The sequence below is a fragment of the Rissa tridactyla genome, chromosome 4 (genome assembly GCF_028500815.1).
Source record: "Rissa tridactyla isolate bRisTri1 chromosome 4, bRisTri1.patW.cur.20221130, whole genome shotgun sequence".
NCBI classification, from domain to species: domain Eukaryota; kingdom Metazoa; phylum Chordata; class Aves; order Charadriiformes; family Laridae; genus Rissa; species Rissa tridactyla.
The window spans coordinates 35447716-35469098 of record NC_071469.1 but is presented as its reverse complement, the minus strand read 5'-3'; the positions used below and the strand labels follow the sequence as shown (position 1 = coordinate 35469098).

Below are 21383 nucleotides of genomic sequence, written 5' to 3'. Positions count from 1 at the left end.
TTCTATATGTGACTCTGTAATACTGGATGACTTTTAAGGAGAAACAGTCCTATTGCGTTTAGAATCTAGCCAACAGCTCCAGCTCAGTTAGAGAGTACACAAGCTATTTATTCAGCAGTGCCTTTTAAAATCACTTGTTCGTAATTCAGCTGATTCTAAAAATAATAAGGAAAAACAAAAGCAAATGAGTCCATATGGAAGACATGCACATATTCTCACTCTACACAGACACAATAAATGGAGCCATCCCTTATCCCCAGGCCCATCATGTCTTAGAATCTCACAGCTGCAATCATGTCAGACATGAGTGTGCTTATGCACAAAAACAAATGAAAGCTCTCCACACTACAAAATCATGGAATAAAACCCCCACACTGTTACAGAATTATTTCATGAGATTCTCCAACCTTTCTTTGAAACCAAATTTCTGCTCTTAACAACATTAAGTAATTTAAATAATGTATCTTTTAACTGAGATATCTTTTATATTCAGTCTATATTTAGTTACACATATAGAGATAAGAAAAGACAGAAGAGGGCATTTTTAATGGTGCATCTTGACCTAACCTGGCACCGGTTTTGCACATGCTCGTTACTCGCAGATCACAAAATTCTAAGGTAAAACGAAAGATAAAGCTTACAATAGCATCAACCTAGGTGCATCAAGTAAACATGGTGGAATGATAAATTACTTGCTATATTTATAACTAATGAACATGGCAAACAGCAACGAATAAAGATGATAGAAGATGAATGTACGGTGTCTAAATGAACACCTTTGAGTTTCCATGGCCATAAAATAAAATAATAATAAACTGTAACACCCCCTTCTACATTATTTATAATTAAAATCCTGAGGTAATTATTCTGTTCTCCATTCTTCTCAGCAAAAGAAGGAGGGGGAGACACATGTGAATTAAAATCCTTGTGGTAACCCCATTAATGTCTCAACTCAGTGAAAATAAGAGCATATTTATTCATGTTCTGACCTACAGTTTGTTCTGAATAGCTTCACCATGGTGAAAAACAGCAAGAAATTTGGCTTATGCAAAACACCTCTGGCTATCTAGATGAACAATCTAGATTAGTGGTATCAAGGGCTACGACTACTTTGCATCCCTGGCTTTGCAAAAGACGACCAGCAGCAGAGGCTTGATCCTTCCTGTATTGACTGTTGCTTAACTATAAAAAAGAATCTTGTATAGCAAGAACTACTCAATGAAATTCTCAGGGAGGCTCTCTCATGGACATCATTTGAGAATTGTTTTCAAAGGAGAAAGGAAGTAAAGGACAATTAAAGAGAAAACATTTAAATAATGATATATCTCTAGGTCATAAAAAAAATTGTAATTACCAGAAACTTTCATTAGAAAGAGGACATAGTGGGTGGATATCTTCAAATGTAATAAGCACTACTACAGGACTCCATAGCCCTCTAATTCTAATAGAGTCTTCTGACAAGCCAATTCAAAACCTTCCCCTTAGAGCCTGACATTATGTCTCTGACAAGGATCAGAGAACAGAACAAGGTAATATCAAGCTGCTGGCCTCAGGAAATATAGCAATAGCTACAACTAAGTTAAGCGCCTGGCTTAGAACTTAACATTCACCCAAGTCAATTTATATGTATATGTTTAATTTATATGTATATCTATCTCCTTTCTGATTTACCCTTTTGTAAACTTGTAGTTATACATTTTTAACCAAGATAGCCACAAGGGAATAGTAACTACTGCTGGAAGAGAAAGAAAAAAAGAACACTGGAATAAGTGGAGGCAATGACAGAATTAGCAATTATTTCAGCAAACAGAAACAAAAAGATTGATAGGTGCTAACATAGGTCAGTTATGAAAGTCAACCTAGCCTACCAAAAAAAGCTATAATTCCAAGAGACAACTGAAGGTACAATTGCATCCCCCTTGTTAAATGTGAAGATCCTGGATTTAGATCATACCAAATTTAGCTCAGTGGGGAAAATTGTATATATTTATTATTAAACCACATATTTGCAAACCGTATTGTCTTCATACATCTGTACTTTGGGTTATAATTCTCCTTCAATGGGAATCTGTGGAGCCAAATTTCATTAAGGAAAACTATAAATAAGCAACAACAACAAAATAATTAGCAACTTTTAAGATTTAACTAAGCATTACAAAAGCTAGGCACAGGGAACATTTGAATATAGATAACTTACACATGTTAATAATTTTGGCTAGATAATCACGTGATATAAATGTTCACATGGAAAAAATGACTCCTTATGCACATTAAGGCCGTGGGGCACGAATGTTATATATGGTTGTATTTACACAGATACATCACATGTTTTTATATGTATATTACATATGTGTAATTCTGTGTATGCCTTAACTTGTAAAAATACTTTTCCAAGAACAAATTTGGAGTCAGCATCCGCATAAGTTGGAATTAAATCTCTCTTTTTAAAGATATACTGAAAAAGAATTTGCATTTAACTCTTGCCCTGGTCTCAATTCCTACGCAAACTACATACATATTCTTCATCTTCCATGGATTACAATTTATTTTTGTTTTGAGAGAAAAGATACTGACAAATACAAAAATAAAAATGAAAAAATGAAAGAGATGTCTCAAAATGAGACAGAAGTCCATTTTTTTACTTAACAAACATTCAGTGTGAACCTTGTTCCAGGAAAGACTCTTTTAAGACAGAGCTCAAGAAATGCATTATAAATTATTATAATCTCAGAAGGTTTACATAAAACTGCACATAATTTGAATCACAGTTTGTATTAATATTACTATGCAAGATTGTTGCTAACAATGACCTTTATTTTACTATTTCAACAGTAAAAATAAGTAATATTTCAAATAAAAATATTCTTTTATTAATTTGAAATGAAATAATGCTCTTGGTGATGTTAAAACGCCTAATTTTGCTGAGCCCTCTGACATTCAAATTGACAAGTTTGTACTCTTTTCTTTCACTTTTATTGATTTATTTTCCTTACCATCAAAATAAAATTTAGATAGGTCAAAAAGAAAGGCTTTCTGTATTAGTAGTGTAAATAGAAGGACAATTAACAGTATAATACAAACTTTGTATTTCACGAGCCATGCATTCAGTTAACTTCTTGTCATTACCCTATTATATCTAAGGAATTCCATTTTGATTTGAGTAACAAGTACTGTAGAGTACATAGGCTATGGAATATAATTACATTTATGAAATATCTGCTGTAACAATAACATTTTTAGTTAAGGCATTTTAAAGCTCCTTTTTGTAGCTATACTCCTTAATAAAAATAAACCTAGCAGAAAGGCATTTTATATTGAAAAATATTTTTATAACACATACATGAATTATTTGCATTAGTAATTTCTAAATTAAATTCTTAAATTCAGATTTCAAAACATGACTTTCATCTCCACAAAGTTTTAGTCTCCCCCTTTTATTATCCTCATTCATGTGTGTTCCTGTTAATGTAAGGTAGGCATAACTTACTATTTACTTTGAAATTGCATGCAGTAGAGGCAACCCTCAGTGTATACATACACACTGTGTACAGCCAATCAGTCTTTACTGTAAATGTTAAAGTGTAGCATTAATTATCTAATTACTTTTGACATAATTAAACCAGGAAATTATACAAAGCAGCCTCGTAAATGTTCAAATACAGGAGAAGTATAACCCGTGAAATGTCTTTAACAGAGCTATCTTATTTCCTTCTGTTTCTAAAACTGAATGTGATAATACTGGTTCTAGACAACATTTACACAGTTATTTAATAAAAAAACTAAATATATTATGAACAATAAATATTCTGCAAAGATCTGCTTATCTTTTGACTTGATTTCTTTTTTTCTACATCACTTCATTATACATGAGCACTGGTCTGCAGAAGATCTGGAGGAACTGTATTTTGTTTCAGTACCCTTTACTAAAGTATGTCATTAATCACAGTTTAATCTATTTCATAAAACAGTTTTATTCCATAAAGCAGTAACACTTTAAAAGAGCTTACATGGAGACTGCATTTCAGTATCTCATGGGTAGGGGGCAGCTGTTAATTTATTATCACAATTATTACAATTACTATTAGAAGAATAAAGTGGATCAAAATATTCTCACTACATTTATGTTTTGGTTAAGTGAACAATAAAATTAACCATAAAAAGCTAAGAAGTAGGGAGATCATGTATTACATTACTAAAAACATGAAAGAATTTACACTGCAGGCTTTCAGAAACTCAAACGAAACAGAAATTTAAAATATACTTTTCTAACCCCATCCAAATTACAGGTGCCAAGTTCAGCTGAACGGTTTGTCATGTAGAAGTTTATTATTGATGAATAATATGAAGAAAAAAAAAAAGGCTGCATTTTGCAGAGGTGCCATTTGAGAAGTGGGGGAAAACAGAAGGCCAAACAGCCAGCAATCGCTCTGTACCCCCACGCAAATACTCTTCACGGCTACAAACTGCAAAGATTCAAATGTAAATCGCTGGTAGGTAACAAGACCAGTGCACTCAGCCCCTGGGCATTTCTAAGGATGTTTATGATCCTCCCACGGATCCACAATTTGTAGACTATGTCTCTGAATAACTATTATTACTTGCAGGAAGTCTAATTAATTTTCAGAAGGAAAAAACCCAAAACCTGAAAAACCCAAGCGCAAAACAACAAGTATGAAAACTACTACAGGCACAAAACTAGTGGGAAACACTGCTTCTGAATAGGATGTATTTACATATTGTTTTTGACTGCAGGGTAAAGGTATTGACTATCTTAAGTGTGGAACACTATGCTATGGGCATATGCACAGATGCACCTTACCTCTGGGAGAGGAAAAACCTCCTGCCTCTTATTCCCTATAGTGCAATAAGTCAACCAGTTCTTTCTACAATTTGTACAAAAAGAACACTCCTTTTTCACTCAAATCAGGCAGACACCTACTTTAAAAAATTGGTGGGTTTGTCTCACATCTATCTATGACTTCTCACCATCTGATGAATTCTCAAAGCGTGCAAAAGGCAGACAATCCATCTAGCACACAGCCTGCAGGAAAGCACAGAGTGTTGCTGCAATATCCTTACAAAGAGCTTGTGAAAGTGATAATGTTTCAGATGGCACAAAGAAAATATTAAGTAACATATGCTCAAAGCAGGACCTTCTAGGGCTAGTCCTAACCATGCCTCGCTCCCCTCTGACAGGTCAGAAAAATATGATATTGCCTTTTCTACCTTATAGTCTGTGCTGCATAGAATCTGTCCTGGTGTGACAGTAAGCTCTGTAACCTCAATGTTGCTTTCCACATTCTCATGCAACTCGTGATCACATAAATTCTGAACTCCCTAAGAGTTGCTAAATTAAATTCTGAACAGTTGAAAACTTAGAGACTAACCTTTGTGTGAGAGCCTAACCTTTGTGTTACTGATACACTATGTAGCAGAAAAAAGCAATAAAGTCATCCAGATTTGCATTCTGGAAATTGCTCTGACATTCTGTTTTCTCTGTGTTGTTCAAACAGCAAAGAATGCACTTAAGTGACTCTTCGCCTGTATACCTTAGAATACGGTTGGCTTCCTCACAATACTTGTCTGAATGAAACAGTATGTCACCAAACCTGGGTATTAAGGACTCGAAGTCAAAGATAATCTTGGTTAGACCAGAGTTACATGCTGCCATCTTTCACTCTAGCTTACGTGGGATGGAACTTGAACATGGAAATATCTGGCACTTCATAACATGCTATTTATTTTCATTTTGTATTGATAAAAGAAGTATGTTTAAAACAGTTGGAACAAAAAAATGAAAAAAATAAACACCCCTTTGCACAGGACATTTGAAGACCTTTACCATATTTTGGCAAAGAGAAGAATGTGTATTCTCCAGCTTTCATGGGTTTAATCTTTTTTCATAAGCAGATAGGACCTTTTCTTAGTACAAGGACATGGACAAATGCCAAAACCTACATATCATATCTACAAATATCCTTAAATGAAAGAACAAGATCTTCAATTACAGTGTGAGATTTCTTTTTTAACTCTTAAACAACATGAATAAGATATCCATGTAAGTCTAAAGCAAAATCCTTTCAATCCAAAAATCCTTATCTTCTTACACGTTCACTCATGATTTTTGCCTATGAGGGGAAAAACAACTAAAAACATTTAACAACCAGGTAGACTTCAAAATATGAGGAGAATTTGATTTGTTGAAGACATTTATCCATTTTAATAGAAAAGGAATAGTAATGCTGTTCATTCCACTGAGGAAGTGTATCTTTTTGAAGAGGGCATGAAACAGGAAGCCAACTGATTCAATTTCTTTTCAAGCATAAAATCATAACAAAATACATGAACATGGAATCGCATTTTTACTTTCAGGGCTGCAACCAGCAGACCATTCATGACATCCTATGAATGATATGACAGTAATATTAAGAGACTTAGTAGTCAGAAGCTACATCTTTCCCCATGTCTCATGAATACTCCTGACAACATTTCCCCTACATTTAAGAAAGCAACAATAAACAGTGAACCCTAAAATTGCTGTGTGGTGAGACAGAGGAAAAGAAAGGAAACAAGTAAAAATCCATATAAAAGAACATGAACACAAATAATTACCTACATAGTTGTCAAAAGGGGAAAAATTGAAACAGACAATAAGAAAGAAAAAAAAACCAAAACAACCAAAATTATTTGCATGTAAGATTTCTAAAAACTGTTATTTAAAAATCTTTATAGCATCTAAAAAAATTATATTTTAAGGAGAAGATGCAAACAAAAGTGCTGAGCTCACATACTGCAAAATATTGCGAAAAAGTGGTCAAAGACAAAGTGAAATATAATAAAAGTAATGTATTAACTTGAGAACCAGAAAAAAAAGGTATGCAGTTAGTCTATGGAGTATAGGTTAATTCTGCTTAGAGTTTGGCCATGAAATGAAGCATTTCAGCTGAAGAGCAGCAGGAAAGGTTGCCTCTGAAGCACTGGAACCTCTACTGGAGTCCTCACTTGAATAGGGGAATAACTCTCCCTAGCCCTTTCTAGATATGTTATCTAAACCATCATTTATTATGTGCTGTCCACAGTATGCCATAGGTAACTTGTAATCAAAACCAAGTAACTCTGCCTTCTTATTAAATTGAAACAAAAACGTGACTTTATAGACTTATGAATTTACAATTGATAAAATTATCTACAAATGTGAAACGTAAGGGTTTTCTCACACTGGAAAGACCAGTGTTTTTCTCACTAATGTAGGCACTTTCATTCAACCTCATTACAACGTTCAACGGGGAGTCAAAATTATTACTGGGTAAGACTACAATAGAAATAGCAAGACCTAAACAGAAAAGAACTCTGCATGTGAAGTTGAATAAGTATTAAAACTGAAGATGACAGTGCTTGCTGAGACTTAATCAAAATGATATGCTATGTTGAGAAATTATCTGAAGAATTTTTTCGTAGGCAGCAAAAGTATAGCATAAGTTTGAGGACCTTCCAGAAAAATTCAGCAAAATACAGGGTGTATTTCTTCAACTCTATATCTCTAAACATCATGATGAGGTTCTTACAGTTATCATATAGCTTTGAACACTACTGCACCAAACATGATTTCCTTCTCATGCATCTACTTGTGAATTAAAAAAAATAGTTTGATGCCATAGTTAAAGAATGTATTTGTTTAATATGTTAATAATTTGTGGTCTTCGTGTATTTATAATTTTAGAATCTGTTGCACTAAATTCTTTAGTGATGGGTCCATAGGAAACATTGTCTTCTAGATGAAGTGTCTTTCAAACAGCATATTATCCTTGTGCATGGATCTTGGATACTATCTTCTGGATGTAAATAAAATGGTTGTATTTATCAATGACCAGTCTGATGGGTTGAAAAAAGGTCAAATTGTTATCTCACAAAGAACTATCATGGCAAATATTCTGAACAATCAAATTAAAGTATTAACAGTTTTTTAATTCTACAGCATCTTTTACTAGAATGCTAAATAATTTTACATTGACTTTGCTTTTAAATACACAGTACTGAGATTTGGAAAGATCAAGTGATACATCCAGCATCAGTCAATCTGTGACAGACCTAAAAAGAAAACGGATTTTCTCAATACCACTGCAAGAAATGACATTAAAATTAGGAAATTAAAATTAGATTAATATTGCAATTAAAATATCAGAGACAGAATATCTTAAATAACCCTCACATCAAATTTTCAAAGGCAAATAGAAATAGTATCTCCATGGCCCATGATGGCTGTGTAGTATCCTGGGATTATCACTAAAACTCACTATTTGTACTTTAAGATTAATCTACTTTATCATTTGAAGTTGGACATCATACATATTTTAAAATGTCATGTCCTAATGATAACAGAAGACTAAAAAAAAAAAAGCTTTCCTTCTTATTTCTTCTTCCACCTCCCACAACAAATTATATATTAAATATAAGTGATATTAGTTCATCAATCCTTTAAAAGCTGTCAGTATGCTTTACAGACAGCCTCTATTTTCAGATTCTACTTCTCTATCAGGAATGAAAAGATTATACTTCTGCAAGTCATTTTACAGACAGGGATAGGATTGTTCTGTAAAGTCACAAAGAGGAAGACCATCAATCATTACAATTCAGAGATATCAATTAATCCCTCAATCAATAACCCAAAGTTATAGGTGTACTATTATATCCCACTGCAAGCTATAGATTTTGCATAAAATAAAGAGATAGTATAATCCAAAAGTAAAAATTTCTGCTACCAAGATTGTAACAGGCACACGCTTGTGCTGTACCTGCTGGGTACATGCAGTACCAAGGAAACTGGTCCAGTCCCGTCATGTAAAAAGGTTGAAAAGTATTATTTATTACAGATATTGCAGCAACCAGATGATGTAGATATGCTCCAAAAAACTGTAACTTGAGGACTGAATGGACAAATCCTACACCTATCTGCACTCCATAAAATTTATATTACACTATATTAAATGATAAAATAAGAGTTTCAGGTGCAACAACAACAAAGAAGAAAAAGAGAAGGTATAACTGTAAAAAATGCAAATGCCATGGGAAAAAACAGTGCGTTTTAAAAACGAAAAAATAAAAGAAGTTAGTATAGTAAGTTAATGACATAGTTTGTGATGATAAATCCTATTACATTACTGAGCTTAAGCCTATCAAAATTATAAGGCAAGGGGAAAGGATTGCTACCCATCACTCTCCTGACTCACTTTTAAGTGGCAATGTGTGTTTTGGCCTTTTATTCTCTTACAGCCAGTAGTAAAGCTCAGCAGCAGTATCAATCTTATGGCAAAACAGAGTACTGGAGAAGGAAACATGCAAGGGTTTGCAACTGCATTTATAGGTGTACATCAAATAGACAAAGGAGAAATACAAAGCTTTGGTTATATCACTCATGTTTCTCCCTCTAAAATAACAGTAACATCAGTAAAGCAGGCAGATAAGAAGAAAAAAATAATATTGTAAAGAAAAGAAAATATGTAAACAGGTTAACTATAGAAATACTTGTCTATCTAATGTCACTTAACTGTTAAAATAAGTACTAAAACTCGTACCTTTACACGGTGCTACAGAGGAAAAACAAGGAAGTCTTATATGATGTTTATGGTGTTATTCATCACTTTTGAGATGAAATTCCCATTTGAAAAGTACTGTGGAAAAGTAAAATTGGTTTCCTCCTTCTGGTAAATAAAAGTAAAGCTATATTCTGCCAGCTCCAGGGGCATCAGCAGAACAGTTTCACCACTGTAGCTATATGTCTGTGTTCTGTTATAAACAAAGCTGACAAAGTTCATGAGGGGTAACACAGAAGCTCTCAGTCTAAAAGTACAGAAAGATTGAGTTCTTTTCAGTGACAGGTAAACAGGAGGGTAACAAAGATTAAAATTATTTGAAATGTTCCTAGTTCTATTGCCTCTGTGGTTCCCTCTTCCTTGGGAAGTTTGCAGTGCCTGAATTTTTAATGCGAACAAAGATCCAAGGAAGTTCTACCGAAAAAACAAACAAGACATTTACAACAATAATACTGACAGATATATATCTTCCTGGAACAAAGCACTAAAGAAAAAAACACTTCCAATGCAGAGGTTTCTGTTGTGTCCATGGCAATTCAGTATAACGCAACATGACAGTTCTGAAGGAACTGTTTTCTTCCACTATATAAGACATTTTAGAGACTATCCTCTTCTTGAGAATCATAAAAGGAGTAGTTTCATGAATAACGGATTTTTCAAAAAACAACAATTCAACAAAAGCGGAAATTGCCATACAAAGGAGTTATGATCTCATCTGAATGGAGGCAAAATGAGTCACTAAAAGGAAGACATAATACAAGCCAGATTTCCTGCGCAGCTTCCTCTGACCTCTGCTGGCAGAGCTATTTTCCTCCTGAGGTAAAAAGTGTGCCTAGAAGTTGTTCTGCCCCCTATGCAAGCTCTGTCAGGAGAATACAACTGACATGCCCGAACAGTGAGAAGGATCACATCAGGTATGCTCATCAACACACGTAATCGACAGTTCTCTAATTGCAATGACTTATGCGGAGTCCTCCAACACAGTTTAAAAATCTCACTCCAACAGCAACCCGGCATTAAGTATTGCTTAAACCTCACTTAATCACCTTACTAATATTTAATGTAAAAATCTTGTCCTGCACAATTAAAATATTATAGAAAATTAAATGATCTTAAGCCTGATATGCTACTATATCCACACAATAGGGCGTGCTGTGAATTTATCTTACACCTTAACACTAACTTTCCTGACTTCCATCCAGTTAAATAAGCTCTTTCCTGTTATCCTAATATAATGTCTTGTGAGAAAAAACATATCTGAACAGTTATTTTCTATTGAGAATCATCTTACACAGCCAAACATCAAAACAAAAATTCGTTGTTCTCTAATATTCTCCTATTTGGTACTTACATGACTACTGACAGGTCTGAGATTACTGTGTTGGAACCTATTTTCATGTAACAGCCGCAGTGCAGATACTTGTCGATACACTGGTGCTGAATGCTAATCACTACTACAGTCTGGGAACAATTGCCAGCTACGTCACTTATCACTAACATGAACAGAAAGGCCTTAATTGCCTTATCATGTGCTTTGTGCTTCCTGGTGGAATGGCTAGAAACCACTAGGAAATACTAGGAGGGATAAAATAGTTATAAACCAGTAGGAATTTCAAGGGTTAATGATAAAAAGAGTTCCAAACATCACCTAAGGAACTCATCACTCTTCTTCACATATACAGTTTTAATGCTGTTCAAAAAAGATCTTGATTATTTGTATGAAAACTGAATTGAACAGTTTATGAATAAAATGCATTAAAAGATGTAATGCGGGATATAGGCAGGACACAAAGCATATATTTCCCTTAGTTTGTATATTCAGCTATATCATTTGACAATATTCTCATAGAACAACTTTCTATAAAAATAAGTACTTTTAGCTATTGAAAAGTCATCTAAAGTTTATACACTACATCATAATTTTGATCGTTCAAAATTCATAGAACAGATGCAAAGTAGGTACTTCTCTGATGCTAATTAAACAGCATGCTCAAGCAGTATTTCCTGTAAATGAAAGCACCTCTTCCTTTTTCTCTAAATAATGATCATCAGGGTATACTCATAATTTAAAAAAAGAAAAAAAGTAGAAAAGAAGACACAGAAAAGAAAAATAGTAAGAACAATTTTCAAAAGATCTGTGTGCTCAACGTTTTCAAAACCTTCTAATTAAAATACACAAAACACTAAAATTAAGAGAGGGAATAAAGACTGAACAGAGTGTTCACAAAATATCCCTAGCTGTTGGCAAAGATTTTAACTTTGTAATTTAATGATGATGAAGCCAAAGAACTGTTGCTGGAATGGAACAGTTGATGTTCCATTCTGATGGAGGCTGATGAAGAAGGCTTTCAAATTGAAGTGAGGGGTATCACAGTTTATATTTTTCTTAGTAGGTCTTCTATCTGTACGATTTCTCTCTAAATTTCATTACTTTCTGCATTAGACGTCCCTTTCAACAGATAGTCATGTGTTGATCAAAGATATATTGCTTTAATATGCTTGTGTTCTGTTGTATGTCAAAATGTTTGTTCATACAGCCAGCAAGTTTTAAGCAGTTCACAAAATATCAGAGGATCAGTAGTTAATAACAATGTTAACTTCCAGGGAAAACTAACTTGTTGTGAAGAAAATTTTTCTGGTATTTGATCTAATTTGTGCAAGATCTGATAGAAGCATTCAGGTAACTTAAATAAACAGATTGCATGTAAAAAAACTGTTAGCACATACTGAATACTTACATTATTTGAACAAAAAGTACATTAAGTTTAACAATACATTAAAAAAATGAATAAGGTATTTATTAGGCATGAATCAGTTCTAAAAAGCATGGTATGAAGCAACTTTAACAACTTTCATAGGGAAGGCAAAAAGATATACAGTATGATAATTTGTGGACATAATGAACTGGACATATTTTTTTCCAATCAAAAGAGCAATAAGTAAGTGTAACTAAAATACTGATAAAAGCACAGTTTATGCACTTAAAAATAAGACATGAATTAAAATTACTTAGATGTGTTTTGTATGGTTTTAGAGAGACTTAATTTTACCTTATTTTTTATCGATAAATTTTCATTTCAAATCCATTGTTTTATTACATATGCTATTTAAACAATGCCCCTATATTACTGTCCACAAACACATTTCAAATTTTTTAAAGTAACTAAACAAAGATAGAAGTCTGTTTGCCATTCCTAGGTTGATATCCAGCTAATTAAACATGGTTTTAGGGGTAATTCCATCATAATTTCTAAATGATCCTGGAAGTAAATACGTGTGTGCATATATACATAAACATACACATGCCAAGAGTTACTCTGTCTACAAACTCACCAGCGTGTAGCCTTGCTATTTATTAATCAAAAGAAATTTGAAAAAAGACTATTTTACAAGATAATTTGCTTTCATCAGAGATTTTAAAAAGACAACAAAACAAATTAAAGGAAGAAAAATGTTTTCCGTTCAATTTACCAATTTCTAACAACAGTTAGATATCTATGGTTATGGGTGTATATATGTGAATGAACGAATAAATCCTTAACCCACCATATCTTTTTCTCCAGTTTGCAAGCTGTCACCCGTGAAAAGTATGGTGTAGATGGTAGGATGATACTGTACCTGATTGGCTCTGGAGGTGGTCATGGGATCAGATGGAGAGGACTTGGTGGTAGTTGGGGAAGATGGCAATGTCTGGGAACAAAGCAGTTCAGGAGCAAATCAACCTTTACAAGCCTTAGACTGAACAGTTAAAAAAATAAATAAACCAACAAAAGTAACATAACTAGAAAATTAAAATAAATAAAAAATGCCTAAGACAAAATCTTTCTCCTACTCATTGGAACTTAATGGAATTTAAAGTCAATTGGATAAATAATGCATGTAAATATGCATGCTTATGCATGTAAAAACAAATTAATGACTTGAAATCAAGATGGTGAACTCACATAAATACTCAAAAATATGCTGACCACATGAGGAATATATTCTTTCCTCTCTCCTCCTCTTGGGGAAAATGAAGACTATAGTAAACAAAAATTCCAGCAAGTTCAATGAGCGCACTAGAAACAGTTATCAGTCTACAAACAAACAGGGCCAACATCTGAAAGAAGTTAGAGACATTTACTTTGGCACTTTATAATGGACCATTCTATAGCATGGACTAGAGCCACCAAACTGTGTTCCATTACTTTAAACAATTACACTGAAGCTACTGAGTTTTTAGCAATATACTAACTGCTAAAATATTCACTGATATTTTGTAATCAAGAGGCAGGTGAAAAAATGTAAACATCAATCTCATGATGGATGAACATGCAACTAATACCTTCAGAACAAATTACTACAATGTATTTATGATTAGTGTTAAAATGTTCATTTAGTTGAGCAAAGGTTAATAACTTATCATCAGGCCTGTGTTCAAAATAAACACAAAAAAGAATTAACAGTCATATTTATTGATCATGTTTTCTAAATAATATACATATGCTTAACATTAATTCTTTAACATATCAAAAAAGCACTGCTCTTTAAAATTTCGATATACACATTTCGCTTTTTAAAGTATTAGATCCTGACAGAATAACTCTTCTTTTTATAAATGTAGTGAAAATGTAAAATTCCAATTTTCAAAACATAACATACAATACTTATTCAAAGCATGTTTTTTGACATCTTTGTAATATATAAATATTATAAAATATCCAAATTTACACTACCTTAATAAGATGTTAAAATGCTATACAATGTGATTTATCACATGGTCATATAATTACTAACCAAAACTATTTAGAAATAAAGAAAACAAAATTTCACACTTTCAGCAGTTCTGTTACTTACAATCATTGACAGTCCCTCATAAAATAGGTATACACACTTTTGCACTAAAACTCTTAATGCATATGAGAAAGCTGGGACACTGTGAATGCATAAAGTTGTGTATTAGCAAAATATGGGCTTGTACATATGCACACACAAATATTTAAGCTGTATGTTAAGCAATATGAAGATCCATTTTTTCATAGTTTGTACATAAACAAGCAGCCAAAACAGGAAAAAAATATCTTCAGGAACAGATCCTTACTTTGTGTTTCCAACTTGTAACTCATGTTATAAAACAATAAGAACAAAAATAAAACATATACAACTTAAGCATCAACCGGCACTCTTTCAAGAGGCTTAAGTAAAAAATACTACCGCGTAGCTTGGCAAAATATTATTGGTCAGCAGATGCTATACATTGTGAAAATCAAGACAATTATAAAGGATTCTCCCATGTCTTTCTGTACAGAACATGGGTTCATTTGTGAGGTGCTAGAATCATTTAGAAAAAGAAACTTCAGATTCCATGATAGTACAGGGTAATCCTATTCAATTATAGAATTATACTTCTGATTTTACTGGGGTGATGCAGTTATCTCTCTTACCAAGTCTGAAATTGCAATGAACTGATTTTCATCATTTAAGTTTAAACTAATGGGGAAAAAAAACCCCAAAACAACTAAAAACCCCAACCAAGCAGAACAGAGGACTGTAACTTATCCCAGTAGGCTTTCTTTACTATAGCTATATATTAAACTCTCATCCTGAACTAAAAATAAAAAATAAAAACAATTGATACTAATCTACAGCAAAACTCTGAAAATATATTTTGTCTGAAATATTTCAGACATCTGATAGTTTGTGTGATCAACATCATTGCTAACTATAGCCACCAAACTGTGTTCCATATCTTGTTTTGTATATCTCTATCGTATATTTTGTATATCTCTATTGTATATTTTTTTGGTATGGAAGGCTAAATAATAAAAGGAAAACAGTTTGTTCTTCATAGGTGTTACTAAATCTAGCTAGTGGATTTATAAGAAAATATGTAGAACACTTATCACTGATACCACAAATAATTTAAGAAACTCGAAGCATCTCAGATTTCAATTCATATCAATCTTCCTAAAGCCCAGAAACATATGGCTGTGATGAAAAAGGAGTGACGATAATCATTTCAGGTGACTGTTGAATTATAACTTCTATTAAGTAGAAGCATTTCACTATTCCATTTTAGTAAAAGCTTGTTTAAAATACAATGGAAAAAAAAGATAAAAACATTTTAAAGCAAAACAACTGTGTTACTGAACAAGAAACAAGTATGGGAACACACATTTTTTTCCAAATATACATACCATGACAAAATAGTGAAAATAGCAATAAGGTTTTTTATTTTGTATTTTTGGTGGTTTTTCTTTGTATATCAGGTTGTTTGTGTTTCAGGCTTAATCCCTCTTACTGTGTTTAGTGACATAACTGCTTTTATTTTTATATATATACACACATATAAACATATATATATATAAAGTGTGTGTGTGTATATATATATATAAAAGAATTGACAGCATTTTGCAAAAATTAATCCCTTTTCATGCTTCTGTATAATTCCAGAGACACATCAATTCATGGAAACACATCTATATATTTCTTCAATATTAAAGTAACACAAAGTAATTTCTCAAAAACAAAAAAAAAAAAGTAACACAGGCATTTGGATTTTGTATTGAATTTCCACTGGCTGGTAAGTAATTTATTGATACACTCTCAATTGCTTTGCAAGAACTTTTAGGCAAAATTACTTCTTAAAGAAAGTTGGACAGAGCTCAATAATTCTGATTTATTATGCAGCATAGAATATTTTTTTTTTAAATTTGGCAAGTGTTTTGCATTAGGCAAGCACTTGAATTTAGTAGTTATTAGGCTTCTGGGAATGAGATGTATAAAGTGATTAAAAATCATAAGATGAATTTACATTACAGAGTTTCAATTTTTGAGACTGAAACATGTGTACTATAATTGAAGCTTTCCTGAAATTGCAGGTTGACTGTTGGCAAGGTTATGGAAAAAAGCCAGTTAGAATTTCTACCACACACCACTTCTAAGTCTTGAGGGGTTTTATTTAAGCTCTCTCTTGAATAATACAGTCCAAGCCATGGTGAAACTGGTCTGCTCTGTTTTCTCAAATATGAGACAATGAATGGAAGACTATACCTACAGGTAAGAGAGTGTTGTTTGTTGTTTGTTTTTACTTTAAGCTTCCAGAGCAGATGTTTGAGAAAACAGACTTTAAGTAATAAAAACGAAGCTTAATTTTAGAAATAAAATTCTGTTTAAGCGATATTTGAGTTGCAGCATTTTCTGAAGCTCACAAGAATTGATTATTCCGTGAGAGGCTGCTCTCAGGCTGCACAACATAGTACAGGGTGCAGAAAGGTGGTCAAAGCATCACACTTCCATGCTTCATATTTCTGAATAACAGAGTGAAGATACAGCTGTATCACAGCAGTATAGAATACATATACTCCATCTGTAGAGTAGTCCAAAAGGCTCTGAGCCCGCTTTCAATGACTTCATGAATTGCTTAATGCAGAGCTATGTATACATGACAAAAGTCACACCCTTATATATATATATACTAAAAAAATTCCAATACTTACACCCTAGATAGTAAATATTGTACTGAGACAGTTAACTTAATTCTCAGTAACTATGAGTATATTCATATATAGAAGAGCAGGAAGAAAAGGCAGAAATTAACATACCATTTGAAAACAGGGTTAGAGACACAAAAGCATATATAAAGAACATAATTTAAATGGGAAGATGAATCTGCATTTACACCTTACCAATTTCTAGTTTCTCACTACAGGGCTTGCCAAACAAAGGAAATCTTGGTAATAACATTACCTACATTAAATTACTATTAATACTAAGCTAATACTGAGTTTCAGTCTTGCGTATATTAATATTAGTGCTTTTAAATCACTGAAATTAATGCAATGATAAAACTAATCTGCTTAAGCCAATATTTTAATGCACTTCAAGAAAAGGTGATATCGTTTTAAAATTATATTCAACAGTTGAATACCTTCTGCAGCTAAAATGAGAAACAGAGAGCACTGCAAGGCTCCATTGTGCTGAACAACATAAAAGACTGACTTACTAGACTTTCAACAGTATCAGAGATGAGCCTTCCTAAACGGACCACTTGCTTTGCTAAACATATTGAGTCTTCTTTTTATCTGCTGTGAACGCCTTTAATCTGTAACTTTGGCACATGATTCTCATCTGAGTGATGACTGAATAAATACATAACACATTTCAAAAATAAAATTTGGAAAAAGAAATAATCAAGGATTAATAATTTATTCACAATTCAGATTGCAAAAGGGCTACTTTGATGACTTCAGTGATCTAATTTTACTTGCTACCTTTCCACTTCTGTAAAGAACAAATAAATACATTCTGATGATATTTCATCCTGTTTGCATTTGTAAAAGAATACATAGGGCATACAGCAATACAAAAAGACTAAGAGAGCTAGCATATATAGATGGTTTGCTTACTTATAGGTGTGTATAGAGGTAATTTATCTGCATTTATGAACTCTTGGGGACTTGTCTTTGATAAAGGAAAAAAGTGTGGTAAATTTGATGTAAAAGAAAGATTATCTCATGTTCTACCTGGGGACAAGAAGGAGTAATGAGCTTAAAGCAAACCAGCAGGTACCACTTGGATCATCAGAGCAAGTCTGGATGGAGGGAATGTTTTAGGATAAAGACTACAGTAAAATGGACAAAGAATCAGGAATTTCTCTGTCCTCAAAACTTGTCACGATAACACAGAACTGCTACAAGGTCTGGTGCTGTTATATAGATATACCAGAAAACTCAAGTAACAAACCAGACACAGGAATCAAAACACATAAGAAGATATGGGTCTAAGATTCATGTCAAAAAAAAACGCAAGTCCTAGAAGGAAAGAAAACGTCACCTTTTGATTCTGGGCTACTTTGCTATTTGGAAAAAAAACACCAAAACTACAAAGTCATCCGAAGGCGTGAGATAACTTCAGAATTTTCTTAAGAATCAGAACACTGCTGAAAATTTCTGCAATGTTGAATGCTGCTGTTCATCCCCCAATAAAATCTTCTATTCACATTCCACTTTTGAAGCACATACAATGAATAGTTAATCATCAGCTACAGAGTTAATTATGTTCATAAAACATGGTTTCACATACATATTGATTTACATCCAACACTGGTGAAATGAAACATAAAATTAAAACAGGGATCTGGCACCAGAATTTAGTCAAGGGCACATGATGGACAGGATATAGTATACATATTTTTATGGAATGCTAAACTTTTGCCATGGAATATAATGTACAGAGCTGTCTCTCTAGTGAATAATGGTAGGTTTGGGTTTTTTTGTCCTCACAAGTTGTAAACACACCTGCATATCTTATCATTCATTGCAGAATGGTAACTGGTGTGATTCTTCACACTTCTTACAGGATGACCATGAGCCAGCAATGTGCCCTTGTGGCCAAAAAGGCCAATGGCATCCTGGGCTGCATCAAGAGAGTGTGGCCAGCAGGTCGAGGGAGGTCATCCTCCCCCTCTACTCTGCCTTGGTGAGGCTGCACCTGGAGTACTGTGTCCAGTTCTGGGCTCCCCAGTTCAAGAAGGACAGGGAACTGCTGGAGAGGGTGCAGCAGAGAGCTACCAAGATGATTAGGGGACTGGAACACCTCTCTTATGAAGAAAGACTGAGGGATTTGGGTCTCTTCAGTCTGGAAAAAAAGACGGCTGAGGGGGGATCTTATCAACACTTATAAATACTTAAAGGGTGGGTGTCAGGAGGATGGGGCCAGGATCTTTTCAGTGGTGCCCAGTGACAGGACAAGAGGTAACGGGCACAAACTTGAGCATAGGAAGTTCCACCTAAACATGAGGAGGAACTTCTTTACTTTGAGGGTGGCAGAGCACTGGAACAGGCTGCCCAGAGAGGTGGTGGAGTCTCTGTCTCTGGAGACATTCCAAACCTGCCCAAACGCGTTCCTGTGAAACCTGCTCTAGGTGACCCTGCTCTGGCAGGGGGTTGGACTAGATGATCTCCAGAGATCCCTTCCAACCCTAGGATTCTATGATTCACCTATGTTCAAAAGTGAGAAAAGTTTTTGAGAAATTGTGGACTAGATGAAGAGACACAGTGATCTACAAAACTAGTTAGTGTTATTTACCTCAAATTAAAAATGTAGAATTATTTTCTCATATTCTGGAATTTAGTGAGGTTCATATAGGTGACAGACTGTTGCCTTAAATGGATGATAAAAAGAAGAAAGGCCCATCAGAAGGCAGAGGCATTTTAAGAAACCAGTGAAGGTTTCTAAAGAAGGATGGACTTGGAGGTATTGGTGGATGAAAAACTTAATATGAGCTAGCAATGTGTGCTCACAGCCCAGAAAGGCGACCGTATCCTGGGCTGCATCAAAAAAAAGTGTGCCTAGGATGCCAAGAGGTGATTCTCCCCCTCTCCTGAGACCCCACCTGGAGTACTGCATCCAGCTCTGGGGCCCCCAACATAAGAAGAACATGGACCTGTTAGGGAGTCCACAGAAGGGCCACAAAGATGATCAGAGGGCTGGAGCACCTCTCCTATGACAGCTGAGAGAGTTGGGGTTGTGTAGCCTGGAGGAGAGAAGGCTCTGGGGAGCCCCTATAGCTGCCTTCCAGTACTTAAAGGGGACCTACAGGAAAGATGGGGAGGGACTCTTTAAGAGAGAGTGTAGTGATAGGATGAGGGCTAACATCTTTAAACTGATTCAGATTAGATATTAAGGAGAAATTCTTTACTGTGAGGGTTCTGAGACACTGGAACAAGTTGCCCAGAGATGTTGTGAATGCCCCATCCCCAGAAGTGTTCAAGGCCAGGCTGGATGAGGGTTTGAGTAACCTGATCTAGAGGAAGGTATCGCCCAATGGCAGGGTGTTTGAACTAGATGATCTTTAAGATCCCTTCCAACCCCAACTATTCTGTGATTCTATGAAGTCTACTGAGTCTTTATAGTCTGAAGAACTCATACCCCATATTAAAAAAATAAATAAATTCCTCCCCTTAAGCTAATATTTTCAGATCTGTATTTTCTTAACGTTAAGTTCTATTTAAGTGCTTCAAAGTAAAACTTTTTATTTAAAAATTATGAACATTTCATTATTTTTTTTGATCAGCATTTCTGAATTTAAAGTAGTCACTTTCAGTAGAAGAATGAGAATTTACAAATCTGAGTTAATAAATTCAATTTTACAGATTTTGAATAGAATGTCTGGGGCTATGATTAATGAACTGAATGAACAGAAGCTAAAGACTCATAAGAGGTTATCTACTGAAAAAGCTGAAATGAAACTGGTTCCAATGAAAATATTAATTGGAAGTTCTATATGTGAAAGTTTTACTCTAGATTTTCAAGGAAGAAATTCTAAAACCTTTGTCTGTGCTTTGATAGCTAAACGTTTCATAGAATGAAAGAATGATTCAGGTTGGAAGGGATCTCACATGGCCAAACAGCGCAAACTCCTGGTTAAAGCTGAGTTAGTGATAAGATCACACAACTTTCCTTCTATATAATGCACAGTTCTGTGATGGCTATCTCTGATTCCATGTGCTTCCTGGACTGGCTGCTACCTGTAAAACAACTGAAAGTTGGAAGAAAAATACAACTAGCATGCAATAGTTTCTGAAGAAGGTGATATGATAAGACCACCTGATGCAGCCTTTTCCATTGTGCATAAGAACTGCTATTAATTTAAAGGTGAAATTTAAAGCTTTGTATGCTAATTACAAAGCTGAAACAGCTCAGGCTCCTGATCACTTTATGAAAACTATATTCTCTTCCCCTGTGTTACAATATGATCTGAAAGAATTGGTATGACACTTCAACTAATAAAGAGAGAAAATGGAGGTTAGA

The 21383-nt window shown here is 34.1% G+C and overlaps 1 protein-coding gene across 8 annotated transcripts in view; it reads right to left on the bottom strand.

The window, feature by feature from the left end:
* NOVA1 (NOVA alternative splicing regulator 1) overlaps positions 1–21383 on the bottom strand; it is a 157792-nt gene that overhangs the window by 15067 nt on the left and 121342 nt on the right. For all 8 annotated transcript variants that reach the window (XM_054197632.1, XM_054197635.1, XM_054197634.1 and 5 more), the window contains one exon: positions 13209–13280. In XM_054197632.1, coding sequence (XP_054053607.1) covers positions 13209–13280 — 72 coding nt within the window. The remainder of the gene's footprint in view (positions 1–13208; positions 13281–21383) is intronic.